The sequence below is a fragment of the Crassostrea angulata genome, chromosome 5, assembly GCF_025612915.1.
Source record: "Crassostrea angulata isolate pt1a10 chromosome 5, ASM2561291v2, whole genome shotgun sequence".
Taxonomy (NCBI): Eukaryota; Metazoa; Mollusca; class Bivalvia; order Ostreida; family Ostreidae; genus Magallana; species Magallana angulata.
Genome location: NC_069115.1, coordinates 56447077 through 56472113, shown reverse-complemented (window position 1 = coordinate 56472113; position 25037 = coordinate 56447077). Strand labels below are relative to the sequence as shown.

The window sequence follows — 25037 nt, the reverse complement described above, 5'->3', positions numbered from 1 at the left end:
GCGGTATTTCTGTTTACTTATAGTAGCACGTGCTGAAATTGACATTTGATGTCGGAATATTTTTAGACATTGTAAACAGACACGTTAAACATTACTGAGGTATATAAACTCACAAAACATTAGTTTCTGGAAATATTTGGGAATTGATAGATTTTTTGACAAAATAATATAACTACCGCGATATCATAGGACGGGCTCATAACTGAAAAAGTACTGACCGGCTGGAAATGATGGTCTCTTTAATTTCATAAGGTGTCAAATGGTGAAAAAATAACTTGTGAATGTGGTGGGGGTGAATATGGGGGTTGAGGGTCCCGTCCCCAAGCATCTGTGAGTACAAATACTTATACCGGTAGATAATATATAATTTGATAATATGACATACCCGACAATATTTATTTAAATGAATATCAATATTAAAAAGTTATGACTGTGGGCATAATCATGTAATTTTAAGTTATTTTTCACTCGGACTATCCGACTATTTGATTACAAATCAGTTTGGTTACGAGTTGACTGTAATTCTTACAAGGGAAATAATCATGTTCACAAGGGGAAGTAACTATAAAATTACAAGAGCATGTGTTAATGGGACGCTTGTTTATCGATACCGTAATCACCACCATACCTATTAAACAACTGGAACTACTGGCCGGCGAACCTATCTCCAATGTGCTGCTACATGTAAGAACAGAAGTTGAGGCAAAGGACTGACCATGTATTACGTTGTGGGACTGTTTCGCCATCTTGTTTCTCACGAGCGCTCTACCTGCTTGACATGGTGGTGACTTTTTCTTCCCTTCCGGCACTTGACAATGGATGTTTTCCTAAAGATTTCGTCGATGTACGAATCTGATGAATCATCAGTCCAAGAGCACTAAATTCTGATAGATCTACTTCGCTACTTCACTCGAATCCGACATGTTATCTCAAATTCAGCTTGGCGGGTTCAGAATTCTCTCGATTTTTGATTGGCTTAATTTGATTCGCATGCGCTGTGCGCGTAGAGGTTAAACTCTCTCTCTCTCTCTCTCTCTCTCTCTCTCTCTCTCTCTCTCTCTCTCTCTCTCTCTCTCTCTCTCATCCTGAATCAATTGTTATAGTCAAATATTTTTTACTTGCTTTGTGAGTTGGTTTTTTTTTTTTTTTTTTTTACTACAAATCAAATATTTCCTTGAAGTGATTAATTTAGTGTGTGTTTTTTTTCGTCCCAAACCCCTTCCACGTACATGTAAGTTCAGAGCTGCAGCATATAATAATATTGGATGCTTTATAATATTTTGTCTGTTTGTATCAGTGTAAACAATATTTTATTCTAAATGAAATATGTATTAATGGCACATTAATATATTTAATGCAAATCAAACTTAGTTAAACTTCAAGTATAAGCAAATTTACATATAAAGATCAAACTAAAATTATCATAGTTATATATTTTTTCTATTAAACTTTATTATTCTTTTTTGTATATTGTATCTAAAATACTTATACGTGTCTGAAAAAATAATCATTAGGATGTTTTGTGTTTACCGCCTCGAACCCCTCCCATGATTAAATCAGAACATAATATCAGATACTTTGATACATATATAGACGATTTTGTGTATTTGCAATAATGAGTACGTAAACAACATTTCATTTTGTATAAAATAACATATTATTGACACATTAATTATCATATATATTTCCTGAATACCAGAAACATTATTAAACTTTATGTATAAATTTATTTACGTATGAATGTCAATTTTCTTAAACGAAACGTATAATTTTTTCTATTAAACTACATTATTCTTGTTGTATATCGCATTAAATCTAATTATACTTTATTATAAAATCCAATCAAGTAAATGACATTATATTTTGCATATAATATAACGTTATACACAAATTATATTAAAAACAAGAAATAAAATTTGGTAAACGAATCTATAAAATTATATTAAACGCGACTTTTCGTGCAGTGTAAAAGTCTACGGGTATTGTATTTAAAAAAATATTACTGGTCTCGTCCTTCAATGTTTAAGTTAGTTCAACTCCTTGCCATTCATAATCGCAAACAATTGTGCCATCTCGCAATGTTTCTGCGTGAGGCAGGTAAAAAACGGGATGTCGGATAACTAGTACATCCAACTGATGTATTATTACTATCACTATTATTATTAATATTACTATTATTATCATTATTATCATTATTATAATCATTTGATTTATTGATTTATAGGGTCTCTCCTCCTATGAATGTACATGTATGAATAATATTTTTTTTGAATATTGTTTAACGTCAATAGCGAACTGTTTGATTTTGATTGGATAGAGTGTAGCATTATATATTTATAATTATGTACATATGTTTCAACAGCTTATAATTCATTTGAATTTAGCCAATAAACAATACGGGGTAATTTCGACCACCGATCAATTTCGACCAAACTACAAAAACTCACCACAAGGATTCAGGCAAGTGTTTAGAAACGTATGCTGTTTCGGAATTAGAGAAACTCAGTCCCAAAATTTGTTTTCCATTGAAATTATTTGATCAGAATAATAGTTTTCTTGTTTAAAATCCCCGTTTTCAGAACGCTTGCATTCACGTCGGCAAATACAAGAGAGGCAACTCTTACCACATTGTTGACATTTCATAACGTATCAAAATTCAAAAGTACGTATCGAATTAAAACTGTTTTAATTTCTATGTGCATTACTTTATGTTACAGGTTGTAACTATTTTTAATTCGATTTCCCTTAAAATGCACACCTTTTGCCCGCAGAAGTTTGGTCGAAATTGACCCGTATGGTATTTAATGACGCGGTTCAATTTCGACCACTCGTGGCCACAAAAAGGTGGTTTCACAATACATCAGACACCCTTGGTTTTTTTTATCATACGTAAATTATGGTCCGAATATAAATAATTCAACTTGTAGTAAAAGTTACAGGTTTTCCCCTTGCTTAATTTTGAAAAACAGAGAGTTTGCTTAAAAATATATATAATAAAGGATATTAATCGCAGTATCAGTGGGGGTACTATTATCGTGCCAGCACCTACTGGAACTTTGTCTTTAATTAAAAGAAAACTCGGATTTTGTGTTGTTCAGTGGAGGAATTACATTTTGATATGGATTTAAGTTATATCACAATGAATTCGCACCTAGCATTCGATGGTGAAATAAATAATGTGCAGCTTAAATGATCTTGGAGTTCATACAATGTAGATCAAATTTCCTAAACTAATTCTAATAAAATTTGTTTTAAAACAATTTTTTCTTATATTTTTGAGTAGATGATGTTTTTTTTTATTAATTCACATTCATGCAAACCATTCAATTTATGAAATGGACCGGACAACTTTGGTTAAAACTTTATGCCTAAATAATCACGCGTCCATGTGTTGTTTTGCATATTCCTAAGTTAGAACTAAAGAACTTTATCATTATTAAAAATTTGACAGTCAAAAAATAACTGAAGGAAAGATGAAGAGGAGTCAAGCTATCTTTATTGAGCGACAATGGATGCGACGGTGGATATAAAATTGCCCGCCAGTAATAACTTAAAAAAGGTCGAGAGGGATCGTCAAGAACAGTTTTCATTAAACGCGATGTACATTATAAAACTAAAATCAGCGGTGGTCAGTCTTTATTCTAAGGAATTGGCGATGTGTTGGAAGGAGTATAAGCATATTTTCGCAAGCAAATTTTGCTTTGTGGTTTTTTTTTTTATTTCAAGAAATACATTACACACACAATAAAGACACACATTTCAAACGAACAATGTCGGCAACGATCGGTAGAATATTTTAATTATTGCACGGAACAACTAAGAAAAGATTGTGCAATCTGAGCATATTTTCTATCCAATTACATGTCTGATAAAATCAATCATAAATCGATCCCTTCAGGCTTGATTGGATTTGACCACGCTCTGACCAAAATTATATATTTTTGTTATACTCAAAGAATAACTCCTTAATTATTCCTTGAATAAATCTATAAAACAAATAAGCATCAGCTATAGTAGGTAATAAAATGAAACAACTCAATTCTTTCAAATTTATTGTTTCTCATTTTTATAAGTAGATAATCATATGTCTCAGACATTTCGATTTTAAAGGTACTGATAGATCATTTATTCTTTTTGCAAGCTTACATTTCTTCTCACGGCGCTGATGCAGAGGTTCGACCTGGATTAATCCACTGTAGGGGAAGGGGTGGGTGGGGTGGATTGTTCCAATTTTTCAGATCCAAATTACCGTGATTACAGTTTATATACTTAAATCGCTTTTACGTGGGTTTTTTTAACTAATAACGTAGTTGACAAAAAAAAAAAAGTAAGTGGTCGAATTTGACCATCCATGTGGTCGAAATTACCCCGAGACCGGTCGAAATTAACCCGCGTGATATGTTCATTTATTTTTCTTCATTTTCCTGTTTACAGTGACAGTTTTTCATCGGAAGTAGAAAAATACGTGATAGAAAAGTAATCCGAACTATCCTAAATGATTTCAAACAAGCTCATGGGAATATCGTACAAAATTTGAAACTAAAAGTTACGTATCAGTAAAAGTGGTCGAAATTACCCCGTTCTTAACCCTAGTTTACTGTTGATCTAATATGGTTTGTACGTGGTCAGTAAATCCCATACGGTGCGAGACCGAATGAAGATGTTTTAAAAATATTAAAAATTAATATTTATTTTTATAAATTAAATATTTAAAAATAAATGTCCAAATTATTCGGGGGGAAAAACTTAGTTATTGCTATTTAGACCATATACTTTCGTGATAACTATTTGATAATCCCGCCCCATCAGTTCCATTTTTCACAATTTGAGGGAAACTCTGGTGTGAAAAACATGATTAAGTTTGCATTGCATGTCATAGATTAGCAAAAAAGAAATCCGATAATTTACAACCTTCTTAAACTCTCTCTCTTTCTTTCTCTCTCTCTCTCTCTTTCTTTCTCTCTCTCTCTTTCTTTCTCTCTCCTCTCTCTCTCTCAGGAATAGGATAGCTTTTTTATCGTGAAATTTATGTCCCATATATATGCAAACAAAGAAATTAGATATATGCGTTAGATCTTATAGAACTAATTACAATTTCAATGATAAAAAATTCACATGTATGCGTGGATTATAATAATAATTATATCATTGACTTTAATGAAGTCGAACTCACATTTTAACAGATCTTAAAATGTGTTGAATTTATTTCAAGTTTTGCAAAAAGGAGGGTTGTCATGGACGCCTAGGTAATACATTCGAGGTGTTTTTCCGAGCTTGCCGGAAAGGCCCGAGAAGTTGCGGCCGAGAAGTTGCGATTGCTAAGATATATCAATTTTTAAGGTGGTATGGGACACTTCCGTGTTGTGACGTATTAATTGTTTATCGAAATAAATAATAAAATAAAGTGTAATTATATAAGTAGTTTCTTTCCAAAAATAGTCACCTAACTCCGTAGCGCAGTGGGTTAGAGGGTTTACTACGAACCTGTAAGTCATGAGTTAGAATCCCGCTGGGGGGTTTACAATTTTTACCTTTTCAAATATTTTTAAAAGCTATTTGTTGGTTAAATATTGTATAATTTGAAAATTCTAAACCGGTGAAAGTTCTTCAATTATATTGTACTTTATTCCACATTAATATCAACAGATGACCCATACCACCTTAAGGGCACACTACTCAATTTTGCATTCGGTCCTTTTTAAAGATTCTTCACTCATTCATAAAAATATTTATTTTTAACAATCTGATATGGCTATATCTAGTACAGAAGTACATTCAAATGTATTGGTGTCGTATTATGGGTCGAATTGCATGGCTACCGTTTTCTAATTTGTAACGTATGTTGTGAGTTACCTCTCTTTGTAACGCGTCATCATATTTTGTGCACATTAGAGCACAGTTGCCTTTGACAACGATAAAGCTTCCCGAGAAGTGCAGTAAAGGTAAATATTGTTAGTTTCTCGTCTATATTTGCTTTCTTTCAGGTAAGAACAAGAGGATGAATATTATATCACATTCTTCATTAAATGATGATTTCTTTCTAAATTATTACTTCGTAATTGTTTGCCCATACAATAATTGTTATGGGCATATCCAGATGGGGAAAAGCAACACTTGTCCATAAAAGCATATTCAGTGTTATCGGAATTCGGTGAAATGGTTGAAATAATTATAATTAAGTCTTTGTAAAGACGCTCGTACATGTCATTACATGTAGGTATGTACGTACCGTACCTGAATATTTTAGAAATGGCATTTACATACACAATGACATTATGATTTTATATATCTTCACAGACCTGTTATAGAAATATGTAGAACTTTAAATTTCTTGCAATTTAACAAGTTTATATACTCACATCTATTGTTAAAAGTCTATATACCATTTGATAAATCTGATTTGTATTGAAACACACATGTATTAAAACTTTTTATCATTTTAAACATCTTAAATTAATTGCATGCACATGCAACCAAATCAAGTAATGAAGAAGTTGACCATTGTGTACATTATCAAATTTACACAGCCAAGATGGGGCCACTTCCACAGGGCAGTAGAAATGTTCACATCATGGCCAGTCAGGGGCCGGATATCAACATGATGAAGTTTTACAACACCACTAATTCCACTACATATGGTCGTTATTACGACAAGTTCAAGCCTCGACCAGGCCGACACACAGGTACTGGATACTTGTCCAACTTCCGCCCTGCTGTGTATTACAGCCAGCGCCTAGATGAGGTGGATAACCCCGTCCTAAGGTAGAGATTTTGATCCGTTGTTTGTTTGTTTGCCTAAAAAATTTCATTTTTTGAAATCATTGTGTCATCAAAAACATTAATCTCAGCTGAGATTACAAAAGCATCTAAACAGATAATCTTCCCAATGCTTGTATTGGAAGAGTTAGTATCTTATTATTGTTGAAAAAGAGTTTGTTTATGTACCAGTATTTGGCAATATTTGCTTGTCATTTTTAGCAAAATTTGTGCAAAGAATTACCACAGTGTAACGGAGTTACACTACCAGCCTTATAAAGAGAACTCCGGCACTGAGCCCCTTCCTGGAAATGTTCATCAAAAGGGGTCAGGATTTGTGAGGCAGAAACCCATCACCAACCCAACCATAAGAGAGGTGTGTGTTATAACTCTGGGAACTCTGAATTCACATTATATACTGGAATCTTTACTATATACAATTACGGCAAGGAGGCTGTGTGGTCAACTAATTAACCATTAGTTTTTCCCTAAACTTTGACATATGATATCTTTAATAAATTAAAAACTTACCATAGTGAATTAAGAAAAAATCTGAATATTTTATTTTTAAAATTTGAGTGTTTTCCTATTATCTTTATACAAAGCTCTTCATATTTTAAGGATAAAATTTAAAAATGGCATGGACCATCCAACCATCTTATCACAACCATAGGAGACGTGCATGCATGTGTATTAATACCCTGGGAAATAGAAATCAAATGTACCACCAATTTTATATCTGTACATGAAGGCTATACCATCCAGCATAAGCTTGGAAGGAACTGTAGACTGAAGTGATGATATCTAATAACCATGATATTGTATGAACCATTTGTAAGCAGACCTATGTGTTGTAGGTGAACGGAGTGTTTATTGATACCCGGGCTGCCACTGCCCCGTCCGACATCCTCCCCAAGAGTAAGCCCCGCCTTCACACCCTCAGGGCAAAGGACCCAGTGGAACTAGAAAATGGGGGATATGTATGTTTTTACTTACATACTATTTGTCTATTTCTATCAAATTTTTACTTATATTTGGATAAATAAAATACACACCCAATTAAAATTTAAATTGAACTTGTTGCTGCATATACATGCATGTATTTAGTTTTAAACTGAAATTAGATTTCTTGTAAAATTTCAGGGTCCAAAGTACATGCTGTCAGAGACGAAGCATCAGTTTGTGGGAGAGCAGCCTGATCGAAGTAAGGCAGGCTATCTATTTAGCCAATATACCGTGTATCCAGTTTTTTCCCCATGTGTCACAAAACTTGTGAATACGGGAAAAATTTGAGCATTTTTAATTTGTGTCAGTCATTTTTTGCGATTTAACAATTTTCTGATAGAAAATAATACAGAATATAATTTATGCATATTCAATAGTTTGATTGAAAAGAGATCATGAAATAAATGAAAATTAGAAAACAATTACTGGATATACGGTATCTGATCATTTCTCATATTGATTGAATGTTGTGGTTTTGATTGCAACAGAGTTACTGAATAACAATCACTGATTGTAATTTAAAGGCTTTTAGCTGTAGAGTCCCAGCTGGGGTCTTAATGTTTAGCAAACAACACAATGTCATTACCATCAACATACTCGTATGTGTAATGATGTAAAGTGCATGTGTAGTAATACAGTTATATTTAATGTGTTTGTACACTGCCCTAAACTGATTGCAATTAAATAATTTACTTACTGTTAATGTTTTAATCTTTCAGAGATTCATGGTAAGAAGTATATATATATCTATAAAGTAGATAAGTAGAGAGAGCAGAGTTCGAGCTGTAATGATGAGGCATAATTATTAAGTCGATCTGCCATTCAGGAATCTATAAATTGTGTGAAAAAATGTTTAAAAAAAATAGAGGGCTTTTGTGTTAAAATAAGAGCTTTTACTTGTATGTTTAATAACAATTTTATCTTCACACTTTGAAGTACCGTTAGTTCAAAACCCTCATCATTCCATCTCTATTGTTCTTGAAAGCATTAATTATTATAAAACTGCCATATTTCCCCTTTACTATTTGAAGATGGACTTTACTTTTAAGACTGTTGATATATATCTTGTAGACTTACAGATTATTTCTTATTTTCTTATTATTCAGATTTTAAATTTTTTTTGAGATTTTTATTTGATATTTCTCCCTTTAACATGTTACTCAGAGCTTTTGTTAAGTTTCTTCTGAAGGTAATTCATCTCTTCCCAGCTCTCTCTGGCTATGCATGACCCACAGGCCCTAAGAATGATTTATCAGATACATAGTTCATCTTTTAACTAATAAAGCATGAGCATTGTATATTCATTAACAATGTATCTGTTTACCCATCGTATGTACTTTTATATATCATACGACTACATGTTAAGCATGTTTTCACTTCTTCCAGCTATACCTATATATCTTTAGCTCATTCCACCATCTTATAGAGTAGAAATATTTATATACTGTAGATTCTTATTTTATGCGAGTACTTTATTTCGTGATTCAATGGTTTTGCAGCGAGAATATGAAATCACAAAAGCCCAATTTTTATCAGTTTCAGTGTCCTGAAATAATAATTTAAAATCTGCGTCGTGCTTCTCATGATTTTACGCGAAAATTAATTCCTGGTGTTTAATTAGGAATCTACAGTACATACTTGTAGGTACAGTTATTATTTTGAGAAAAATGTATTTTCCTCATATATTTAACTTTTTTTTACATATGAATATGGAATGTGAAGTATTATATTCAAAGAACATATTGTTTGACAATTAAACTGATGATTTAAACAAACAGCAATATACATTAAATGTAACCTTTAGTACTGATATGCACAATTTAATTTCAGTAATTAATACTGCTGTAACCCTTATTCGCTGAGGGTAAATAGCACTTTAACATAAAATTAAACTGAGAGTGTTAACTTTACAGTGGACCTGACCAACAAAACTGTCGGTCCCCATGAGGAGAGTGGCTTCACCCACGCCTACAATGTAGAACCCATCACTTACATCCCAGGGTCACCCCACAAAAACGAACGTCCGGTTAGTACTTAGACACATCTCATAATACAAGTACTCTGTCATGATGTATCAACAACCCATAAATCATAGCTAGTGTTTATGTTAACTTTTGCCCATGTAATATTTTTAACCCTATTTGACAACATTCTCTATTGTCAAATTTATATTACATATGGAAAAAGAGCTATTGGAGTTACATGTACTTATATGTTAATAGTGATACTTTGGGCAAATATGAGCTGTAAATTTCATCATTTCAGTTACTGCATGTGGTTAGTCTTGCATTATTTTTCCTGTTATATGCTGACTTCTGATATGACGGACTTGAATTTTGTTCTTTGTCAGGGCTGGGCTACAGGGCGACCCACAGGGATTAGCATAATGAAGACAGACTTCTTGAGATCAGAATATTCCAAGGTACAGTATCTGTCATAAATCTGAACTTGTGAGTCACACTTTGGTGTGTACAAATAGATTTGTATGCTGGAAATTAAAATGAAAAGTGAATACAGAAATGTATACTTTATAAGTACTTGTGATGAACAAAGGTTGAATATGTTACAGGGTAATGAGCCCTTCCCAGTCCTATCTCATGGGTCAGAGCGTGGTACAGGATTCACACACGAAAAAGCCAAGCCCCTGTATGTCAACAGAGTCATGGGAGATGTAAGTCATGTTTAGTATTAACATTGCATAGCATCTATAAATCTACTGTGGAATCATTAATTTTCGTGGGGGCGAGTTTTTCGTGGATTGCTTAAATTTTACAGGTTCGTGGGGACGTAATTTCGTGTATTCTCTTAAACCTACAAAAGAAATATGACTTTATTACCTTGATTTATTTATTAGTGGAGGATGTTAATTCGTGGATGAGAGGTACCCACGAATTCCACGAAAATTGAGCCACCACGAAATCTAATGATTCCACAGTATATCATCTGTGTCACACACCATCTATAACACATATAACGTGTACCATTCGCAGCACATGTATTTGTAGCAGTAACAGGTACTAGCAAATTGCACTGTATTGACTGTGCTTCTTCTGTAGGCCTATGATAAGGCAGAGAACATTCCATCCCTGAGACTAGAGAGGACAAAGAAGGTTGATCCTACAGAGTACCTCAACATGCAGAACCCCAACAACCACTCTAGGTAAGGGAGATAACTGGTGTAGGTAATGGAGATAACTGGTGTAGGTAAGGGAGATTACTGGTGTAGGTAATGGAGATAACTGGTGTAGGTAATGGAGATTACTGGTGTAGGTAAGGGAGATTACTTGTGTAGATAAAGGAGATTACTGGTGTAGGTAATGGAGATTACTTGTGTAGATAAAGGAGATTACTTGTGTAGGTAAGGGAGATTACTGGTGTAGGTAAGGGAGATAACTGGTGTAGGTAAAGGAAATTACCATTCTCTCACCAGAAGTCGTGCTACACAAGCTTCGCTTACACCTCTGTCAACGCCGGAAAAATAGTCTGTCACATGATCAAAACAAGCATGGCGAGCACAAGGCATTGTTGATTTGCTTCTTCTGTACAATCAGCTTGAAGGGGAGTCGTCGACGGACGATGACTTTGAGGACACATTTAAAAACATCACAGGAGATGACATTGCTGCTGATTTATGTAAAATCATCGATGAATCAGTAGCGTACAGAAACTGATTTTTCAAACATCTGTCAAACTAGATCATGTGATCATATTTTAATATTTACCTCCGCAAAATAGTTTTCCCAGTAACTTTGAAATAAAAATGAATATACTGCATAAAAGATTTAAATTTAATTATTCATAATCATATTCATAGACAAAAGGAACAATTACACAGATTTTAATTACATTTTGCCCACCGTTTAAAGCTGCTTGGTCCGATTTTATATCAAATTTTGTGCACATTTTTAAACGATGGTTTTGCAAAGTATATGTATAATTTAAGACATTGCAGTAGTTTTCCCAGTTGATTAAACAAAATTTCAATGAAAAAAATTAAGTACAAAATTTGCTAACAAAACAAACGAAATAAAAGGGTATCGCGTTATTTCGCCTCTTATGAAAATTCACCCTAAAGCCAAGACAGGTATGGTTGTGTTACGACTTTGACATCGCTATAATAAAGGTCATAATGTTCAGGCAAATTGCAAATAAACCTATGTATGTTTTGTTCACTAATATATCTGAAGTTTGCTTTGTTTACAATTAATACATAACATGCGAGTTTAATAACCCCAATCATTTGGGTGACGAAACCAAACGGTTCTCTTTTATAAACATCCCATGATGCATTTTCATTTGCCCAAAAGGGAATTATTTTTATTTACTTTAAATATTTCTAACTTTGGAAGGAGACTGATTCTGCTGGTGTAAATAGGAGAAAGTCCATAACTTTCTAAGATAAATGGTTTGTATGAAAAATTATTTGATACTGTAATTACAAAAAAATCGGACCAAGCAGCTTTAAGTTTGTAGAAGAATCTTGTACATCGGGCGTTGACAGAGGTGTAAGCGAAGCTTGTGTAGCACGACCTCTGGTGAGAGAATGGGAAATTACTAGTATAGGTAAGGGAGATTACTTGTGTAGGTAAAAGAGATTACTGGTGTAGGTAAGGGAGATTACTGGTGTGGGGTATAAAATTTATTCATTTAAAGAATTTAGACAAAATGTTAGACTGAATGTAAATTATAATCTTAAAGAAATGCAATAAATTAGAGGTTTGATAATTAATTAGAGATTTGAATTATGATTATTAAATTTTTGTTCACAGCATTACCATGAAGATGTACCAGGGCCAGCAGCGGCCAACGCCCACTGAGGCTGACCGCCTGAACACCACTGCTGTGGGGAGTCAAGAGCTGTCAGGGTACAGCGAGAACAACGACCGCTTTGTGGCCCAGCCTGATGATTACAAGAGGTTCACAACCCACTACCTGACGAGGTACATCATTGTCAGACTCTAATTGGATCTCAAACCTTTCATCTGGTTATAATTGAGGCCAAACCTCATCACGTGTTTATAGATAATTAAAATACATCAAATTGCAGCTGGAAAATTAAAAATGCTTTCTTCAAGGTTTTTTTGTACATAAATAGATAATTAAAATACATCAAATTGCAGCTGGAAAATTAAAAATGCTTTCTTCAAGGTTTTTTTGTACATAAATAATATGCTCAAAATTTCAAAAAATATACATATAAGTTTAGATGTTTGTACATGTGTTTTGATTTCTTGAATTTTCCCTGTAGTTGCCTGGGTTTGTTTTGTAGGTTTGGACAGGACCCAACCCCTGTGGGTAGGGACCGTGAGGGACACACACGAGGAGCCGTACAGACCCAGAAGCCTGATGGATTCACCAAGAGCACCGCGGTGCACTCGCACGGGCCTGACGTCCAGTCTACCGCCACTCTGAGGAGGCTGGAGCCATATGTTTCCAGGTAGGTCAAGGTGTGATATTTTGTGACAGGTATTGACAATCAAATGACACCTGACTGAGTAGTGTGTGCTATTAGCATGTCAGCATCTTCCAAATGCCCCTACAGTGATGTGTCTACATATAATGTGCTATAGTGATATAGACCTATCATCTGTGTTGTGTTTTTTACCTACACCTGTCTATTTTTGTGTTTCAGGAGTATCAAAGCAAGAGACGTATTCTTTGATGATCACACACATGATATGAAGTCTCACTCCTTAGTCGTGTCATAATCAACACAAAGAGGAATAGAAAGTTAATCAATGATAGAAGTATACCATTAAACTGATGGTCAACAAGTGTGAACTCACTGCAATATGTATTATAAATCAAACATTGAACAACTGGATCTAAACTGACAAAATATTTAGCTTACTTTGAAGGTTGTATAACCTTTTAACTCTTATGTATCAGAATTTTAAAAAAAAAATTATGAGTTATGAGAAGTTGTTTGTTTATTTGCTAGCTTGTTGAAGGACTTTTGAGTTTTAAGTAAGCAATACAAGTGCTAATTTCTCTGTGATTTTTTTCCAACCAGTATTAAACGGTGTTAATTTATGTGCTGTATAATTATGAGGTCTATAATTTGTACTACAAACGAACAGGTTCTTAAGATGTTTCACATTTTTCGAATCAAAGAGCCTGCTAATTCAGTGTATACAGATTGACTTGTTTTGTGTCTCTCCTTAATCTTCTGTCTCCTGAATGTTAACTGTGATACTTTTGTTTACTGTTTTGTTTTTTTATCGATCATGTTTTGAAATCAGCTGATTATTGTTTTGTATAGACAGGGTTGTCCTTCTTGTTTAGAACATTTGTCATGGTCTGGGGTTACATGATGCATCTCTTCTTATTAATAAAAGATGCCTTTTTGCTTGTTCCTTAAATGCAGAATTATGAAAATATTTTAATGCATATGTAACATTCCCCTGTGTTTATTTTGCCCTTTGTAAATTGATATAATTATGTATATATGGACTTTGTGATGTCCATTGTTCTAGGTGTTTTGTAAAATATTGTTTACATGGGATATTGCATGCTCATCAGAACCTATTTTATTGACCATGTTTTACACATAATAAATTTTATGGAAACACTTTACATTCATTATGTTTTCCCTGATGCAGTTGTGACTATGTATTTGGCATGTGGAACATTTTCTGAATTACTGTTTTTAATTATTTAAGCCAGTTTTAATCAGTTAAAGAAAAACATTTTCAGAAGCAAAATACCAATGAAACAATGCTTTGATTTTTATTTGACAAACATTATCAGTTTTTACATGATTTCTTAATAACCTTTGACGGTCCCCATATGTAGCATTATTTTACGGCACGTAACAATATCACAGTGCAGGTCCTTGTTTACAGGAATCTGGATCACTCAATATAACATTCATCCCAATCCAAACAACCTATATATTAGTCAATGATTTCCAGATTACCAATCACATTCATCAAAATCCAAATCAGCTAACAGGAAATCACTGAAATCCAGATCCAAAATCACATTCATCAAAATCCAGATCACCTATCAGGAGTCACTGAAATCCAGATCATTGAGTTCATTAGATATTTCGGTGTTGACCTGGGTCTCTATACTAGCCGGAATGATATCCAGACAGATGTCGTACTGCTGATCCAGGCCAAGGTATGCGTCGCTCATCAGGTAAAGCGTGTAGATGACCCGCCCGAGGGTCTCGGGGGTGTAGATGGCCAGACTCTGCCGGGAAGCACCTCGGAGGTATCCTACCCTCTTCAATGCCACCACCTCGCGATTCTCTATGTCTCCAATGATCAAAAACCAACCCTCGTCTTTTGGCTTGGGGAATCTAGGAGCATGGGCTTTGCTGTCTCTTTTCTGCAAATAAAAGTGCAAAGTATAGTAGATATCACAAGTACATGTTAGCAGCTAAAATAAGGATAGATCTGCCCTTATATAATTGTATACAAGCTTAATAATTTGTGCAAAATATGACACTAGTGTTTAGAACTGTTCCTGTTTCACTTAGAGTCTCATCTGACATGAAATCAACTCTCCTATTTAGAATTTTTAGTAAGATTCAAAACCTATGATTAGTACATGTATTTCTTTTTTTAATTATGGAGTACATGTATTGTACCAGACACTGACCTTGAACTTGTTAAGTCTCTTAAGTGTGACCTCTATGACATACTCCTGGTCAGCATGGACCTGGATCCAGTCACTGTCTGGTCTACGTCCACCTGTCATTACAAAATCAGGTCAAAAAATTATTCCACTATAAAAATTTGGCAATTCAACAACTATATATTCTTAGACCACCCTTCAATGACTAAATGTAACTTCTTACCTGTGTGTGCTTTGCTGACCTTCCTAGCTTCCTGTTGACCTTCACCTCCTTCCCACCAACCTTTGACCTCCATGTTGACCTCGACCTGAGGGAGAGTGCCCATGACCTGGTAAAGCTGATCCAGCTGATTCCTTGTCATGTCCTCCCCTAGCATCGCCAAGACAGCATCAAATTTACCATCGCACACTGCTAGGAATTCTGGGAGAGTCTGAATGGGACCCTGAATGTTGGGAAATCCTTTCCGCTTAGCACCTTCTCCACCTGGCCTACTGCTTAACAAAAAATAAAAGAGTCTCTTGTAATACTAATGTACTAATCTGTAAAAAGATGCTGTAGAGTCACAGTTGTTGTTCAAAAGCTCAATGAAATAAATGGTTCTATAAGGGTGTGCTACATAGGGACTTTATGATAACAATGATTCAGAAGACGAGGCCACATACTTTAGACAGCTGATGTGAAATGGTGTCATATGAGGCAGGGTCAGGAGGGCGTTGTCATGGTACCAGCGTCCCTGGATGACCATTTGTATGAGCTGAGTGATTCGTAGGGAGGTGACTAGCCAGCCCTCGTCTGCACTCACATCCAGCATGGCCTGGAATATACAAGTCTAACATTAGTCACCTCTCACAGTGGAGCTAAGCAATGTTTGTACTGATGGGATGTTTAATACAGTACTTTGTAATGCTTTATGTTCTGTGATGTTTGTTACAAAGCTTTATATTTTAGCAAGCCAAAGCAAACCTCCTGATTAGATTTCAAACTCTCTGTGTGGATGACAAACATTTACCCCTGTAGACCAGTAAAATTCTGCACCTTATTACACATGTACACATTACGTTAGAAACTACATGAGGACTGACCTGCAGGATTCTGATGGCCTGATCCAGCACAGACTTGGTGTCCGTGTTGTAGTCGGTGGAGGGGAGGGGCAGCTGACCAAAGTGGCACTGTAGCAGGATGTGGGTCTTGGTGTGGGAGGAGTCGTAGGTGTGGGGGTTCACCTCCAGGGGCACCTTCTGGGCCAGCTGACTGTACAGGGAAAGAAGAGTGAAACACAATGATGTATGATAATGAATAATATCACAATTATTTACATTTGCATGGGATACAATCTTCTTTCTATCCTGTGTAAACATTATTAGGGAAAAAGGTGTATCTGTTGATAGGTACAATACGTACATACTGTGACAACCTGAATGTATGACTCACCTGTTAATCTGGTCCTCATTGTGTCGGACAGGTAACTGTGCATACTCCTCTGCATTCTGTTAAATAAATTTACAATCCTTGCATTAACATTAACTGAGTATAGAACAATCTCTTTCAGATGTAGTTTTATTCTATGATTAAAACTTTTGACACACTCCGAAGTTACAATTGAGAACCATTTTAACAAGACCTTGGACTTTTGGTAGTTGTGTCATACAGCAATGTGACGTAGGCCTGTCTATTTCATTGCCGACCACTCAGCCATGGCTCTTTAATATCAACAAGATTTATCTGGCTTTTTAGCCGAGACTACGCAATTGGTGCATATTTCGCTTGGAACCACTCATTTTTAACTTGTTTTGATGCAAGAAATAAACTGTAGATAGCTATGCCATACTGAAAGTCCAAGGTTTTGTTAAAATGGTTCTATAACTGATACCTTTGACACACACTGTTTTCACATTTTATGACCAAAACTCTTCAGGTACTAAGAGGTTAGATCCTATATATACTAATATTGTTCAGTGATATGAGATACATGTTATGACCAATAATATCATTCACATTCTATGACACCTCGGTCACATGACACTTACAGAGAGGACCTCGATCAGCTCTGGCATGGTACACTCGGACTTGAGTTCGTCCCGGAACATCCTCATGGTCTTGTGATTGAGGTAGTAGTAAGAGGAGATCCTCCCCAGGGTCATTGGGTGCACACCTCGCTGATCCTGTCAAACAGAAACCAAAAGTAGACAGTATCTGACAATTCAGGCCACAAATGAAATGTCTTATCTCAAATACTAGTGTAAAATTTTTCTTGTATTTCATTAGATACCTTGAAATCTAAAAAATTATCATAACAGTTTTATGGGTACATGGTTTTTGGGAGTTGATTTTAATCAACTCTCCTACGCAGTTACTCTGGCAAACCGAAAGTGAAACAGTGTTTGGACCTAAGCACAAATCATCACCACTGACAAGACGTACATCTTGAAAATAATAGATAAATTCGGTGTACTGTATGCTGCACCATTGTTTTTCAAAAGTATATACATGTATTCCTATGCCAGGGTTAAATATAGTCTTGTTCAACCAGACGCTCGGCTGTCTCCGTAAATCTCCGACAAGCAGAGAGTCTCTCTTGGTAGTCGGAGATTAACGGAGACAGCTGAGCGTCTGGTTGAACGAGACTAGAGTTCAATATTGCTTGGACCCAGACGTGTACAATTTTTAGAAACATTTCCATTACTGATAAACAGTTTGATGGAATTAATTCTATCTTTAAATATTACACAACATGATTCATACGGGATTTTCTCGAAATTCTTGTTGGAAAAGTTCGAGAATTCATATTATAAAAATGTGCAAAATTCAAATACAGATTAGAAACTACTTGCCAGGCAAATTAACATATCGTTAATTTCAAAATTGATAATGATCAATAAAATCAACTCCCGACAGTACTTCAGTACTTTGATTATTAATCTATTTACCCAGGTACATTGAAACGTTATAGACTTATGCAATAATGCTTATTAATACCATTGTTTAACAAATACCATCATTTAACACTATAAAGTAGGAACACTTCAATTTAAAAAAGATATATATTTTACGTTCACCTCAAAACAGAAGGAACACTCCAGTTCACAGAAATACAAATGTACTACAGTACTTACATCATCCACCTAAATACAGTATAGTTATAAACACTCCAGTTCACACAGATATACTACAATACTTACATCATCCACCTCAATACAGTAGGAACACTTCAGATCACACAGATATACTACAATACTTACATCATCCACCTCAATACAGTAGGAACACTTCAGATCACACAGATATACTACAATACTTACATCATCCACCTCAATACAGTAGGAACACTTCAGATCTCACAGATATACTACAATACTTACATCATCCACCTCAATACAGTAGGAACACTTCAGATCTCACAGATATACTACAATACTTACTTCATCCACCTCAATACAGTAGGAACACTTCAGATCACACAGATATTCTGCAATACTTACATCATCCACCTCAATACAGTAGGAACACTCCAGATCACACAGATATACAACAATACTTACATCATCCACCTCAATACAGTAGGAACACTTCAGATCTCATAGATATACTACAATACTTACATCGTCCGCCTCAATACAGTAGGAACACTTCAGATCTCACAGATATACTACAATACTTACATCATCCACCTCAATACAGTAGGAACACTTCAGATCTCACAGATATACTACAATACTTACATCATCCACCTCAATACAGTAGGAACACTTCAGATCACACAGATATACTACAATACTTACATCATCCACCTAAATACAGTAGGAACACTTCAGATCTCACAGATATACTACAATACTTACATCATCCACCTCAATACAGTAGGAACACTTCAGATCACACAGATATACTACAATACTTACATCATCCACCTCAATACAGTAGGGACACTTCAGATCACACAGATATACTACAATACTTACATCATCCACCTCAATACAGTAGGAACACTTCAGATCTCACAGATATACTACAATACTTACATCATCCACCTCAATACAGTAGGAACACTTCAGATCTCACAGATATACTACAATACTTACATCATCCACCTAAATACAGTAGGAACACTCCAGATCACACAGACATACTACAATACTTACATCATCCACTTCAATAGTGTAGGAACACTCCAGATCTCACAGATATACTGCAATACTTACATCATCCACCTCAATACAGTAGGAACACTTCAGATCACACAGATATACTACAATACTTACATCATCCACCTCAATACAGTAGGAACACTTCAGATCACACAGATATACTACAATACTTACATCATCCACCTCAATACAGTAGGAACACTTCAGATCACACAGATATACTACAATACTTACATCATCCACCTCAATACAGTAGGAACACTTCAGATCACACAGATATACTACAATACTTACATCATCCACCTCAATACAGTAGGAACACTTCAGATCTCACAGATATACTACAATACTTACATCATCCACCTCAATACAGTAGGAACACTTCAGATCACACAGATATACTACAATACTTACATCATCCACCTCAATACAGTAGGAACACTTCAGATCACACAGATATACTACAATACTTACATCATCCACCTCAATACAGTAGGAACACTTCAGATCTCACAGATATACTACAATACTTACATCATCCACCTCAATACAGTAGGAACACTTCAGATCACACAGAAATACTACAATACTTACATCATCCACCTCAATACAGTAGGAACATTCAAGTTCATATAAGGCCTTTTCAACTAAAGAGGACAGGAACTTGTTGATGGAGTCAAAGTCTGTGCTATCTAAATTGTAGTACCTATAAAGAGAGTTTATAAAAGACACTCAATCTAAGAGTTTAGTGCATTATACCAGTACATGTATTAACAGTTTAAACCAGTGATATTTGGCAGTTACAGTATATGCTTATTGTGAAGAGCTAGGGACAAATCTGATTCATTATTAATGTACCTGTAATTCATAATTTCTGATGAATTAGAATAATTTAGAAAATACCCAAAGATAAGTGAGGATGAAATTTACTTTGCTGTTAGTTTGAATGGTTTATATACATAGTTTGCAGGCAGATGTCTGCTTCCATTGGATAAATAGATTCAAAAAGTGTCATGAATGTTCATCAATGGGAGATCATGATATTCAGAATAATCGTGAGGGATATACACAGTAAAAAGAGATGAACATAAAAAAGACAGAGTTAAATCCTTCTGAACAAAACATTCCAGGCAGTCGCTAACTTGGACCCATCATTACAGATTCACTGAGTCTCACATCTGACCATAAACAAGACATCAAAACCTTGAACACTAAAGTCAGGGGATTAAAATCAATTGATGACCATTTTGTGAGGGATAATGAATTCAGGGCGGTGTGTGAGATAGGTAAGCACATAATGAGACATAATTGATCCAGGGATAGGACCGTATTGTATGAAGACAGAGGAGAGGTAACATCTTGTCCTGTAGAGCAGGAGGCTGTACAAACTCTACAAAGACAGTGTAAAGACATAGAGATTTTATTTCTTAAGGACCAGTTTAATGTTTCATCCAACTAATTTGATATTCAGGGAAAATCCACACCACTGAAACTTTCACAGGGAAGCTGGGCTTTAATTTAATGTGGATGATGTGAATATTGGAGACAAAATGATAGAGACTATATTTACATTCATAAGACAGAATAAGGATGAAGTCTTCACTTGAGTTTATGATTTGTTTGATAATGGGAATGGTAATAATATTTCATAGAGGTAAGACTCGTTCATTTAATTATTAAACATTACGGCTAATATTGTATAACTGTTTATATTTACATTCAAACAGACAACACTCAGAAGTATAATTATCAAAATTACTTCATATCAGTAAAACTCAAAAGAGACCATGAAAAGTATCATCCGATGTATGTATAGATATAGTTATAAAACCAAATCATGATAAATCATGATATGATGAATTCAAGTTCCTCTCTAATTTTATACAATTCTGTCTCCTTGTAAAGCAACCCACTGCAGGGAGGTAACCCAGTGTGCAGGAAGGGAGATAGACCTGAACTGCTCTAGTCCTGATTGGCTGATTCACATAGACTATGAGATCTATGCTTACAACCAATCACAAGGCTGCGATGTGTCAGCTGACTCCTGCCAGGGGGTGGAGTTTCTGGCCCCGCCAAGTGTCAGACACTGTAACGGCAGACCGTCCTGCTCTTTCAAGGTCCCCACAGATCAGTACTTGTCTGTGTGCAGAGAGAATGCCACCGAACTAAAAGTCTTGTACCAGTGTGTGGCAAGTAAGTACCGGTAATGTTCTTCTTCAAAAGTGTTACATTTACAAAATGTTTAGTAAAAGGCTCGTATGGTTGCATGTCAAGAAATCGTAAGAAAAATCAACAGTTTACAATCTACAAATTGTTAGAGAAATCTCCTCTAATCTATCTAATGTATGCACATTTATATACAGAAGTAAACTTAATTTCTTTGTTATACATGCTGATCTATAGCACTGATTCTGGGTCCATTCCTTGCATGCAAAGTTGCAGAGCTCTGTGTACAAACTGGTCCCGGGGCCATAAAACTCAGATGAGCTCACTTTTGATCTCAGTCTCAATTTTCTGCTATACCGGTATATTTCTTTTGTAAAAGAGACTCAGATCAAAAATGAGCTCGTCTTTCATGTTGCCCGGGGCCTTATCTGTATCACAAACTGTGAGTCTTTTCTTTGTTAAAAGAAATGCAGAGCTAAACTGATTAATTTCATTAACTCCGAGTCCTTTCCATACTTTCAGAGTCGCAGAGCTTTGACTTGTGCACTGACTTCCTGGAGCGGCACAGATCCACCATTTACCTGACTTCCCCTCAGTACCCCTCCCCCAAACTGTCTCCCATTAAGTGTTCCTGTGAGGTCAAGGGTCAAAACATTAGTGTCCTCACCCTGGAGCAGACCAAGGCCCCCTATGTGGTCTACATACTATCCACCGAGTCCCTCAGTAAACACATCACAAAGCTCCAGGTCATCAACAGACTGGAATTCTCCAACATCTCCAGCCTGGAGGTGCTCCTGGACAACAAGTTCCCGGAGCAAGAATTCAGACTGTGGCTCAAACTGACTGGCACAGGTGAGTCCAACTACCCGTACTCAATGTCTAATAGAGCTATAATCTTACTTTAGCATAGCCTTTATCCAAATATGAAAGCTAATTGTATTTCCACTTCTCTGAAGAGAATATGAGAGCTGCTGCACCCTCCCTCAAAGTCTTGCATTTGGCGGTTACTGTATACGGGGTTATTTTTGCCCCATGATATTTTCGACCTTCTTTGCTTGCAAACAGTTTCGCCCAGCCTTGAATTCGCCCAGACAAAGTTATGTTTAAAAAGTGACAAGGAGGGCTAAAGGGGCGAAAATATAACAATAGCAAATATTTCCTTGTATAAAGTAATTAAATGACACCTAACAAACTGTCAAAACAAATTCTAAATGATAAAGGTCAAATATTTACCATTATGCAAAAACGTTGACCTTCTCTGACCAATAAAACGAGCATTATTTTACATACATTTACAGTTTCTGTGTCTTTGTCTGTGATAACACTAGTGATGGATTTAGTAACAATACTCCGAAACATTTCATCGATGACTTTTTTAATTCAATTGTACAATTGCTGAAAATCATGTAGATATAGGTAATAGGGAAACTTTCTTTGAATATAATGCGGTGAAAGTACTGTCAGGGTGACCAAATCTATCATAAAGCTCTATAGACTATTGGATTTGATCACCTCATAATACTCATGGATTAAATTTCCTTACTCCTTTTAAAAGTACAACATGTCTTTAGATATGACGGTTAAATGTGGCTCTCCTGTGATAACCTCAGAAATCAGCAGCTTGGAAATCGTCACAGCAACTCATCTGAGTTACCTCCCTTCAAGCATCCTCACGGCTTCAGAGATGGGACATTACTCCACTCAGGAAGTCAACCAGACTTCTCTACCCAGCATGCACTGGAACTCCACCAGCACTGCAGGTCTGGACATTTCCAAAACTGCTGCAGGTCCTGATAATTCAAAAACTGTCCTGAGACCTGACAATTCAGAAACTGACTCAAGTCTTGATGAATCTAGGACAAGTTATCTCTCTTTGTATACAGTATCTGCGACTGCCACTGTGTCTTTATCTTCTGTGTCCATCACTGGACAAAGTACCCAGAGGATCAGCCAATCAGGTGATTACTTACCGGTACTAATATATTTCAACCAATCAACAAATAATCAATAAATTATTATGTCCATTTCATCCAATCAGATAATTATAACCAAACCCATTTGCATGTCTAGGTCTGACATACCACAGTAGTTACTATGCAGAATGGTTATTGTCTTCCTGAAAAATGTTTATTCTGCATGTGTAAATATTATGAGTGATAAGGTCATTCAACCTGATAGAATTCAGCCAAGTCAACATCATCAAAGTATTGGCTTTGAAACGCACACACAAAACTACACACTTGTGAGATATTGCACACAAAATTCAACTGTTAAGTATTTACTGTATCTATTAGTATTTACTGTTCCTATTTGAGGGAGGGTTTACTGTTCCTATTTGTGGGTTCCTCTGTTAGTATTTACTGTTCCTATTTGTGGGTTTACTGGTCCTATTTGTAGGTTCCTCTGTTAGTATTTACTGTTCTTATTTGTGGGTTTACTGTTCCTATTTGTGGGTTCCTCTGTTAGTATTTACTGTTCCTATTTGTGGGTTCCTCTGTTACTATTTACTGTTCCTATTTGTGGGTTCCTCTGTTAGTATTTACTGTTCCTATTTGTGGGTTTACTGTTCCTATTTGTGGGTTCCTCTGTTACTATTTACTGTTCCTATTTGTGGGTTCCTCTGTTACTATTTACTGTTCCTATTTGTGGGTTTCTCTGTTAGTATTAACTGTTCCTGTTTGTGGGTTCCTCTGTTAGTATTTACTGATCCTATTTGTGGATTCCTCTGTTAGTATTTACTGTCCCTATTAGTGGGTTTCTCTGTTAGTATTTACTGTTCCTATTTGTGGGTTCCTCTGTTACTATTTACTGTTCCTATTTGTGGGTTCCTCTGTTAGTATTTACTGTTCCTATTTGTGGGTTTCTCTGTTACAGATGAGGTGATTCTGGTTGCAGTAATCTCTACAGTGTGTGGGCTTTTCTTCATCATTTTCATCATCGCTACCATTCTTATATGCAGGTATGTTCACTACGGATAAATTATAACAGAGTTGTCTGCCCATTGTTAACAATGAATAATCTCCCCTTTGAGTCTGACTACCCACTTTAATGTACTGAACTGTTCTACTTGTTTATTTGTAGAAAGAGGACTGACGAGGTCTCCGAGTCCAGAGAACATATTCACAGGCCAGGGACCAATGTCATACATGCCTATGAAGATGACAATTTTACTGTCAACTTTTAAAATTGATCATTTCTTATAATAAAAAAGCAATATTTTCATATTAGTTTTCTTTTATATAGACACAACATAATGCACTCATTTCCTGAGTCAGTGTCCTGTGTCTTCATTTCATTTGGATAACATCATAGTATTGTAATACATGTAATAACACTTATAAATCAAAACAAAAACCTTCTCTCATGTATTTGTGCATGTT

At 35.5% G+C, this 25037-nt stretch overlaps 3 protein-coding genes across 5 annotated transcripts in view; 2 read left to right on the top strand and 1 right to left on the bottom strand.

Annotated features, from left to right (window-relative positions):
* Window positions 1–5836: 5836 nt before the first annotated feature.
* Window positions 5837–14335, top strand: LOC128184979 (protein phosphatase 1 regulatory subunit 32-like). Its single transcript, XM_052854640.1, has 12 exons — window positions 5837–5942; window positions 6528–6762; window positions 6979–7132; window positions 7614–7736; window positions 7900–7960; window positions 9675–9787; window positions 10112–10183; window positions 10331–10432; window positions 10818–10921; window positions 12531–12701; window positions 13031–13198; window positions 13394–14335. The coding sequence occupies exons 2-12, from the start codon at window positions 6533–6535 to the stop codon at window positions 13467–13469; spliced, it is 1374 nt and encodes a 457-aa protein (XP_052710600.1). The 5' UTR covers window positions 5837–5942; window positions 6528–6532; the 3' UTR covers window positions 13470–14335.
* A 139-nt stretch (window positions 14336–14474) lies between these two features.
* Window positions 14475–25037, bottom strand: part of LOC128185575 (activating signal cointegrator 1 complex subunit 3-like) — a 93891-nt gene continuing 83328 nt past the window's right edge. For 2 of the 3 annotated variants that reach the window (XM_052855155.1, XM_052855156.1), the window contains exons 35-42: window positions 20086–20197; window positions 17374–17508; window positions 16778–16833; window positions 16429–16597; window positions 16009–16160; window positions 15569–15840; window positions 15370–15461; window positions 14475–15096 (exon numbers count right to left, since the gene is read on the bottom strand). In XM_052855155.1, coding sequence (XP_052711115.1) covers window positions 14770–15096; window positions 15370–15461; window positions 15569–15840; window positions 16009–16160; window positions 16429–16597; window positions 16778–16833; window positions 17374–17508; window positions 20086–20197 — 1315 coding nt within the window. In that variant the 3' untranslated portion in view covers window positions 14475–14769. The remainder of the gene's footprint in view (window positions 15097–15369; window positions 15462–15568; window positions 15841–16008; window positions 16161–16428; window positions 16598–16777; window positions 16834–17373; window positions 17509–20085; window positions 20198–25037) is intronic. The other variant, XM_052855157.1, reaches the window with a different exon arrangement.
* On the top strand, window positions 20315–24887 carry LOC128185579 (uncharacterized). Its single transcript, XM_052855167.1, has 6 exons — window positions 20315–21145; window positions 21397–21684; window positions 22180–22509; window positions 23229–23615; window positions 24532–24616; window positions 24739–24887. The coding sequence occupies exons 1-6, from the start codon at window positions 21082–21084 to the stop codon at window positions 24839–24841; spliced, it is 1257 nt and encodes a 418-aa protein (XP_052711127.1). The 5' UTR covers window positions 20315–21081; the 3' UTR covers window positions 24842–24887.